The 10,000-nt window shown below is 46.8% G+C and overlaps 1 protein-coding gene and 1 pseudogene across 1 annotated transcript in view; one reads left to right on the top strand and one right to left on the bottom strand.

The window, feature by feature from the left end:
* The window catches only part of LOC122984144, a 3,058-nt pseudogene extending 369 nt beyond the window's left edge, over nucleotides 1-2,689 (top strand).
* Nucleotides 2,690-8,144: 5,455 nt separating this feature from the next.
* sst1.1 (somatostatin 1, tandem duplicate 1) overlaps nucleotides 8,145-10,000 on the bottom strand; it is a 4,765-nt gene continuing 2,909 nt past the window's right edge. Inside the window, exon 2 of the mRNA XM_044354382.1 lies at nucleotides 8,145-8,635. Within this exon, the coding sequence (XP_044210317.1) occupies nucleotides 8,411-8,635 (225 nt within the window). The 3' untranslated portion in view covers nucleotides 8,145-8,410. The remainder of the gene's footprint in view (nucleotides 8,636-10,000) is intronic.

Raw genomic sequence — 10,000 nt, 5'->3', positions numbered from 1 at the left:
TTCCTCAGCCAAAATAACATTCCTTTCCACCGCACCGACAACAAGGCAAGACTGTTTCAATTATACACAAACTCCCTGAAGGACAGCACTCTCTCCCGTCCATCTTCCCACGGTCTTCCGGGTTCCCGACGTCGCGCGCGCGACGACGTCCGTGACGTCACGGCACGTCGCTCCGCCACACGCACACCCTCCTCCTCAGCAACCTCAGCCTCCCCAGTACAGTCTGCTTCTAACCCTATGCAGGCTCTCTCTGCTCCACAGCCATTTCCTCCTCCTACTCTCTCTTCAGCCGCACTTACATCCCACGCATATACATTCCATCAACCCAGCATCCCTTCCTCCTCTCCGGCTCCTATCTCTGCTGCTCCTTCCCTCCCGGCCATCTCAGCTGCTCCTCCACCCGCACCAACCACGGCAGCCGCTCAGACAGCACAAACAACAGCGGGCCCCAGCAGCTCCACGAGTTACACCCAACCTGTTCCTCCTCTTTCTTCTTTTCACCCTCCCTGTCTCCTCCCCTACCCCCCGGCTCCCCACCACCCGCACTCTAGCATTACCCGTACTACAGCACCTGCACCTCCTTATCCTACAGCCTTACACACGACCAGCCTCGGCCTTTTCCTGGCTCCCACACCTCCATCCAGCAGCTACACCCTGGCCACCGCCCAGCCACCAGTGCACCCCCTAGCATCCGCCCGGCCCTCCCCCGTGTCTCCCACCCTCAGGCAGCAGATCCTAACCGGTAATTACATTGATCTCGCTCAACTCATTCACCCTACATCAATTAATCCTCACATCCCCAGGGAACTGCTCACCTCATTCGGCCCCTCGGAACTTAAACAGCCACTTCCTGCTCGCTCCAAGGACCTCACAGTCGCCGAGTTCGCTTTTGCGTTCTCATTGTATAGAGACATAATTTGTTCAGCCTTCCCCGACCGCAGGTCCGAGCTCGATGATTACTTGTCATTAATTCTTGACCTGGCCTTGCGTTTCGGCGGCAACGGTTTCTATACCTATCAATCAATCACTTGTTCATTCTGCGGGGGAGCCCACGCCAGAGCCACATGCCCACACTACCTGACAAAGCAACAGCAGTGTAAGCATCTCAATACCCCCGTTAACATCAACGCCCTAGCCACCGCCCTACAAAACCATCCAGACACCCAGTTCGTCAACTTCCTCATTCAGGGCTTCACTTACGGTTTCCATCCAGGTCTGCAGGCCACGCCTGAGTCCACTCACATATGCAACAACTTGCAATCAGCCCTGTCTGAACCCACCACAGTTGACAGACTACTGCAAAAAGAAGTTGATGACGCCTTCATGATTGGCCCTTTCTCCAGCCCCCCTTTCCCGTCTTTCAGAGTCAGCCCAATCGGAGTGGCAACCAGGAAGTACTCTGGGAAAAAGAGGCTCATCATCGACCTCTCGTCCCCCCACGGTTCCAAGCATTAACAGCCTGATTCCCAACCTGGACTTTTCCATGCAATACGCCACCATAGACCACGCCATTTCCCTCATCCGACTCGCGGGCCAGGGAGCATGGTTGTCCAAGGCGGACATCACAAGCGCCTTCAAAGTCCTCCCCATCCACCCCGACTACTGGCACCTCTTCGGGGTCTCCTGGAAGGGCGCATACTATTTTGCCCTGCGTCTAACCTTCGGCTGCAAGAGCAGCCCAAAAAATTTCGACTCATTGTCCGAAGCCCTCTGCTGGATTCTTTCCAACAATTATAAACTCCCATACGTCATCCACCTACTTGACGACTTCCTCACGGTCACGCCACCGTCTTCGCCCCCGTCATACGGTCTCACCACAATGATTTCCGCATTCACTGATCTTGGCGTTCCCCTGTCTCCAGAGAAAACAGAAGGCCCAAGCACATCCTTGGAATTCCTCGGCATCACCCTCAACTCCATTACACTCCAAGCATCTCTGCCTACTGAGAAACTCCACCGCATTTCTCTGCTCATTCAAAACTTTCTCATGGCCAACACATGCACCAAACGTCAATTACTCTCTCTGCTGGGCCTTTTCAACTACGCCACCCGCATCATCCCTCAGGGCCGATCCTTCTCGTCACACCCTCTCTCCATAGCCACCGCCGTCCCATCCATCCACGACCACGTCACGCTAGACAGCGCGTGCAAGATGGAACTAAAAATGTGGCACCAGTTCCTCTCTTCCTGGAACGGCATCTCCTTCTTTTACGACGTCCACGTTACAGACGCCAATGACATCCAGCTATACACCAACGCCGCCCCTTCAGTCGGCTTTGGCGGTTACTACGGTGGCAGATGGTTCTCTGCCGAATGGCCACCCGACTTCTCTTCCCTGGCCCCTTCCTCCACCATTTCGGAAATGTACCCGATCGTCATCGCTGCCATCCTTTGGGGGCATGAATGGTCCAAAAAGACCATCGCCATCCACTCTGACAACAGCGCCGTCGTCGACATCCTCAACAAAGGCCGGTCACACAATCTGGACATCATGCAGTTCGTGCGCAAGCTCACATTGGTTTCAGCCCAGCACCAGCTCATCATCCGAGCACTCCACATTCCAGGCCACAAAAACGCAATCGCCGATTCACTCTCTTGTTTCATGTTTCAGAAATTCAGACAATTAGCTCCAGCCTTCAACCCTCTTCCAACTCCAGTCCCACTGTTTTCAGCCACAATCTACAACTGAACCCGCAACTGGAACAACTGGTCACCAATTCACGGGACAACATCATCAACAGCGTCACCCCTTGAACCCCTTCACCGGCTGGAATTCCTTTAAAACCTTTCACGTCTCCCACGGACTCCCATTCCCTTCACCGGACATTCTTACCCTCTCCTGCTTCATTACATTCTCCCACACTCAACTCAAGATCAAGTCTTCCACCATACAGACCTACCTCAGCGGAATCAATTCCCGGATTCCCGGAGCACCATGCCCAGCCTCGTCCCACTCTCATACCTACATCCATCACGACCCGGATAATGTTAAGAAATCACATTCTCGCCTCTCTGGTTGAAGTCTCTTTGGGGGCCTCGTACAGATGCCAGATAATCGAGACAGCACCCCGACCCTGAGTCTCAACCCCTGTTCCCACTTACCTCCCCGACGTCGACGCCTCTCCTCCTTTCATCTATCACTCTCCTATCCACTCCCTCCTTCCCCTCTTTCCCGCCTGCTCTTCTTTCTCCCCATCCCTCGACCCTCATCCCCTCGACCCCTACCCCCTCATCCCGCATCCCACGACCTCGACCCTCACCCCCGCATCCTCACACCCCCCGACCCTCTCCCTTCCCCCATCCATCCTTCCCTCTCCAACCATCCCTCTAACTATCCTTCCTCCTTTTCACCCTGCCTTCCATCACACTCCCAATAAACCATTAAATCCATATTCTAGAAGGAGTGGTCTTGGTTAGTGAATTTAAAACTGTTTTGTTTTCTCATCTTAAATGTTTTCATCACTGTTCCTTCATTTATAGATTGATCATTTTTCTTTTGATTGTGTCGAGTCTTAGGTTGTAACTCTTGCTTGTGTTGTTGTGTTTGTTTTGTCGTTGTTGTGTTATATATTAATGTGTCTGTATCCTGATATAATACATTTCTAACAGAGTTTATTCTCAGTGTTTGTGCACTGGAGGCTTCAAGTTTCCACATGACACTCATGTCAGCAGTATGTTGGACCTCAACTGGCTCCAAACTATGTCACAAATCCTGCTCGTAGGCCTTCAAATCACAGAAACTTTCCTCTTTCAGCAGATGAATGTAAAAACAAACAGAGAAGCTCAAACATAACTTTAATAATTATTAATGAAAAAACGACTGGAAGTAGACACGTGCATAAGAAATACCAAAAGCACCGAGAAAGTAGAGCAGCAGAGTGCTAAAAACGTTAAAGTGATGAGGTGTTCACAGTTTTCTGGGGGGGTCGGGGGGGTCGGGGGGGCTGTGAGTGCTGCTGAGACGATGGCGGCTGCAGGAGGCCTGTCGGTGGTTCGGGGGAGTTACGTTGTTGTGTTGCTTTGGGCCGAGTGGGTCGTAGAGGACTCGGCCAGGCCGGCGATGGTTCCGTACTGGGAGTGTTGGTGGCTGACAGGATGTTGCTGCTGGTTCTCAGTCAATCAGAACTGGGGTGCCACAGGGGTCTATCCTCGGTCCACTGCTGTTTACATTATACATCAATGACATAATTCTTCTTCATCAGTACTTCAATGTCCACTTTTCTTTACAGATTACACCAGTTTTACCCCCCCGGACACACGTCCCCTGCCCCGACTTCAGTCTGCTGTTGATGCTTTCACATTATCACTCAGACAGTCAGACAGACAGTCAGACAGACAGTCAGTCAGACAGTCAGACAGTCAGTCAGACAGTCAGTCAGTCAGACAGTCAGACAGTCAGACAGACAGTCAGACAGTCAGACAGTCAGACAGACATGGTGACGATCCGCCATGAACACTGTAAACAGCAGCCAAGTTACTCTGAGTGACTCATACAGATAATTCAGTCTGTTTCACCTGTCTGTCTCTCACCTGTCTGTCTCTCACCTGTCTGTCTCTTCTGTCTGTCTCTCTCCTGTCTGTCTCTCACCTGTCTGTCTCTCACCTGTCTGTCTCTTCTGTCTGTCTCTCACCTGTCTGTCTCTTCTGTCTGTCTCTCTCCTGTCTGTTTCTCACCTGTCTGTCTCTCACCTGTCTGTCTCTCCTGTCTGTCTCTCACCTGTCTGTCTCTCACCTGTCTGTCTCTCACCTGTCTGTCTCTCACCTGTCTGTCTCTCACCTGTCTGTCTCTTCTGTCTGTCTCTCTCCTGTCTGTCTCTCACCTGTCTGTCTCTCACCTGTCTGTCTCTTCTGTCTGTCTCTCACCTGTCTGTCTCTTCTGTCTGTCTCTCTCCTGTCTGTTTCTCACCTGTCTGTCTCTCACCTGTCTGTCTCTCCTGTCTGTCTCTCACCTGTCTGTCTCTCACCTGTCTGTCTCTCACCTGTCTGTCTCTCACCTGTCTCTCTCTCTCCCATCTGTCTCTCACCTGTCTGTCTCTCACCTGTCTGTCTCTCACCCGTCTGTCTCTCACCTGTCTCTCTCTCTCCCATCTGTCTCTCACCTGTCTGTCTCTCACCTGTCTGTTTCTCACCTGTCTGTCTCTCACCCGTCTCTCTCTCTCCCATCTGTCTCTCACCTGTCTGTCTCTCACCTGTCTGTCTCTCAGCTGTCTGTCTCTCACCTGTCTGTCTCTCACCTGTCTGTTTCTCACCCGTCTCTCTCTCTCCCATCTGTCTCTCACCTGTCTGTCTCTCTCCTGTCTGTCTCTCACCTGTCTGTATCTCACCTGTCTGTCTCTCACCTGTCTGTCTCTCACCTGTCTGTCTGTCACCTGTCTCTCTCTCTCCCATCTGTCTCTCACCTGTCTGTTTCTCACCCGTCTCTCTCTCTCCCATCTGTCTCTCACCTGTCTGTCTCTCTCCCATCTGTATCTCACCTGTCTGTCTCTCACCTGTCTGTATCTCACCTGTCTGTATCTCACCTGTCTGTCTCTCACCTGTCTGTCTATCACCTGTCTGTATCTCACCTGTCTGTCTCTCACCTGTCTGTCTCTCACCTGTCTGTATCTCACCTGTCTGTATCTCACCTGTCTGTCTCTCACCTGTCTGTCTCTCTCCCATCTGTCTCTCACCTGTCTGTCTCTCTCCTGTCTGTCTCTCACCTGTCTGTATCTCACCTGTCTGTCTCTCACCTGTCTGTCTCTCACCCGTCTGTCTCTCACCTGTCTCTCTCTCTCCCATCTGTCTCTCACCTGTCTGTCTCTCACCTGTCTGTCTCTCAGCTGTCTGTCTCTCACCTGTCTGTCTCTCACCTGTCTGTCTCTCACCCGTCTGTCTCTCACCTGTCTCTCTCTCTCCCATCTGTCTCTCACCTGTCTGTCTCTCACCTGTCTGTCTCTCAGCTGTCTGCCTCTCACCTGTCTGTCTCTCACCTGTCTGTCTCTCACCTGTCTGTCTCTCAGCTGTCTGTCTCTCACCTGTCTGTCTCTCACCTGTCTGTCTCTCACCTGTCTGTATCTCACCTGTCTGTCTCTCACCTGTCTGTCTCTCACCCGTCTGTCTCTCACCTGTCTCTCTCTCTCCCATCTGTCTCTCACCTGTCTGTCTCTCACCTGTCTGTCTCTCAGCTGTCTGCCTCTCACCTGTCTGTCTCTCACCTGTCTGTCTCTCACCTGTCTGTCTCTCACCTGTCTGTCTCTCACCTGTCTGTCTCTCACCTGTCTGTCTCTCAGCTCTCATTAAGTTCTGAGTGTTGAAGCTTTTCTTAACAAACAGCAAATGAATGAAAGAAGCTTCCAATCTGACTGCAGCAGCTACACACACACACACACACACACACACACACACACACACACACACACACACACACACACACACATACACACACACACACACACACACACACACATACACACACACACACACACACACACACACACACACACATACACACACACACACACATACACACACACACACACACACACACACACACGCGTGATCAGTGATCAGTGATCAGTGATTGTGGTTGTTGAGCAGCTTCCTGGTTCTCGTGTAGATGAATAATTAACGGGTTTATGAGCAGATGTGACTGACAGGAAACAGAATTACAGCTTTATGTCATGTGGTCGTTCACAGGAAACAACATCATATTTAGTTTGACAAATAATTTGCAGTTATTTAGTTAATAACTGCAAATTATTCAGGAATAAAATGTTACCAACGTGTGTTAAAGATCCACAGAGTTTGTTGCTTGTTTGTGTTTGAGTGACACAGTGATTCTCTCTACATATAATCAATAGAATATGATCACACAGCAGGTTCTCCATCTGTGTTACTGAAGCTTTTTATGAGCAGATTAACTCTTTATGTAGAACATGCACTGAGCTCCTCTCTCCTCCTCCTCCTCTCCATCTGTATGCATTCATGTAACATCAATGCATGTCACTAACTTTGCTTCTTCCTCGGAGTTTTTTGTGCTTTCTCATCTCACAGGAAAACCTGAGTCCCGGGCCGAACCTTCGCGGTCCTTCACAGTCCTGATGGCATCCTTCCCTGGCTGTTGCTGCTTGTGCTTGTTGTTGTTGTTGTTGTGATTGTTTTTCTTCTGTCCCCCCTCCCCCTTTCCCTCTCTCTTTCTCTCTATCAACCCAACCGGTCAAAGCAGATGGCCGCCCACCAAGAGCCGGGGTCTGCTTGAGGTTTCTACCCGTTAAAGGGGAGTTTTTCCTTACCGCTGTCGCCAAGTGCTGCTCATGGGGGAATTGTTGGGTCTCTGTATATTAAAGAGTACGGTCTTGACCTGCTCTATGTGAAAAGTGCCTTGAGATGACTTCTGTTGTGATATGGCGCTATATAAATAAAGATTGATTGATTGATTGATGTAAGAAGTATTTGTATGAACTGCAGCACTTTGAACTCTCACTGTGACGTCATCATATAGTTTATTCTACAACAAAACTGACTCAACACATATTCATATATATGTTCATAAACATCACGATGACTAAACAGTCTGATCAGAACATGAAGATGCTTTTCTGAGTTTTATCTCCTCAAAATTGTTCTTTTCTTTGTGATTCATTTCAGTTTTCAAATCTTTGTTTTTATGTCTAAAATCTATGAAATGTTGTTCCACCGACTGCTGTGATTGGTCAGTGTATAAACTATATATAAACTATATCATGTTACATATAACACTGCTGTGATTGGTCAGTATATAAACTATATATAAACTATATCATGTTACATATAACACTGCTGCGTATTGTCTATATACCTGTTTTCACATTATGTCCACACACCATCACAATGTTTCTGTTTTATTCACTATTTATTTATTGAAGTATTGAAATATCTTCTGTGTTAAAATCTTTGGAGAATCATTTGTTTCTCTTCTTGTTGTATTGATTTCATTTTAATTTGTTTTTAATCAGTTTTAAGCCTCTCCAGTGTTTCTGTGAGCTGCAGGTCAATAATGATCTCATCTAACATCTGATCATGATCAGTGTGATGTTCTTGTTGCCATGGAGTCCTCTGTGTTTTATGAGCATCATTAAGTGCAGTGTTCCCCCCCCGGCTGTAACTGACTTTAATAAAACGCTTCATCCTGATCAGCTGTTTATTGTTTGATGATGGAACTCTTCACACTCTTTGTCTCAAACAGATTTTATTCAAACCAACAATTAAAAATAGTTTCATCATCTGCTCAGTTCACAAAACAAAGTTTACATTCAGAAAGATTCATCGAGTTTCTCTGGAAAATCTAAACAATTCATTCAAACTAATCATCAATAATCAATAATCTGATAGATAAATGTTCTGTACAGTTTCTGAAGAGGAGGAGGATGAAGGAACGGTGATGATAAGGCTCTCAGCAGGATGTGAAGGTCTTCCAGAAGAAGTTCTTGCAGCCGGCTTTGCGTTCTCGGGGGGCCAGCAGGGGCCCGCTGCCGGCGGCGGCGGCTCGTTCCAGATCCACATGAACGTCTTCCGGTTCTCCTTCACCCAGAGGGAAGTTCTCCTCCTCCAGAGCCTCGTTCTCCACCTGCAGGAGGTCCGACAGGAGCAGCTCCGCCAGCGACGCGCCAGACACGTCCTGAAATACAAGGACGAGATATTAATGATAATATAAAGTCCAAAAACAAATGATGAAATGGAAACAAGTCCGGAAATACAAGAAACCAAAATAAGAACAGAAGAGATGAGCAGATGCATGCTGGGAAAAGATCCGGAGACTCGGTGGTGATCGGAGCTGCAGAAATACCAGCAACATTTATTACTGCACCAACAATGTGCAGATTTTTATCTGTTTCCTCCTGTGAGCACTAGAGGGCGCTGTGAGGAGCACGCGCTTCTCAGACTGACAGGAAGTGTGTTTATTTTCATAAATAATCAATCAATAAATATAATTAATGATAAATGATGTGGAGATGAACATTAACTCTGACCAGTGAGCTACATCACACAAAGCAGGACTGACGTCAGGATATTACTTACTTACTTACTTTTTTTCCTGAGCTTTCAACCATGTTCCCTTTGTTAGTGAACAGAAGGAGCTCAGTTATGATCCATGTGACCACATATTAATAAAGAAGCACCGACAGTTACACCGAAGAACTTCAGTCACATGATGACAAGTGATAAATGAGCTGGTGAAGGCTGTGGGATATGGTCGAAAGCTCCAGAAAAGGCTAGTGAGTGATCCTTGAGTGTAAAATATTTTACTACAAGAAAGTTGAAGACTGATTGCGCTACAATACTCCAAAACACAGTAAAACACAGTAAAACACAGTAAAACACAATAAAACACAATAAAACACAGTAAAACACAGTAAAACACAATAAGACACAATAAAACACAGTAAAACACAATAAGACACAATAAAACACAGTAAAACACAATAAAACACAATAAAACACTATAAAACACAGTAAAACACTATAAAACACAATAAAACACTATAAAACACTATAAAACACAGTAAAACACAATAAAACACTATAAAACACAATAAAACACAATAAAACACAGTAAAACACAGTAAAACACAATAAAACACAATAAAACACAGTAAAACACAGTAAAACACAGTAAAACACAATAAAACACAATAAAACACAGTCAAACACAATAAAACACAATAAAACACTATAAAACACAGTAAAACACAATAAAACACTATAAAACACAGTAAAACACAATAAAACACAATAAAACACTATAAAACACTATAAAACACAGTAAAACACAGTAAAACAATAAAACACAATAAAATACAATAAAACACATTGAAACACAGTGAGACACAATACAATAATAAAACACAATAATACAGTAAAACACAATAAAACACGATAAAACACAATAATACAGTAAAACACAATAAAACACGATAAAACACAATAAAACAGTAAAACACAATAAAACACGATAAAACACAATAATACAGTAAAACACAAT

This window comes from Thunnus albacares, chromosome 6 (genome assembly GCF_914725855.1).
Source record: "Thunnus albacares chromosome 6, fThuAlb1.1, whole genome shotgun sequence".
Lineage (NCBI taxonomy): Eukaryota > Metazoa > Chordata > Actinopteri > Scombriformes > Scombridae > Thunnus > Thunnus albacares.
The sequence above is the reverse complement of the archived record's forward strand: the minus strand, read 5'-3'. Positions and strand labels throughout refer to the sequence as shown.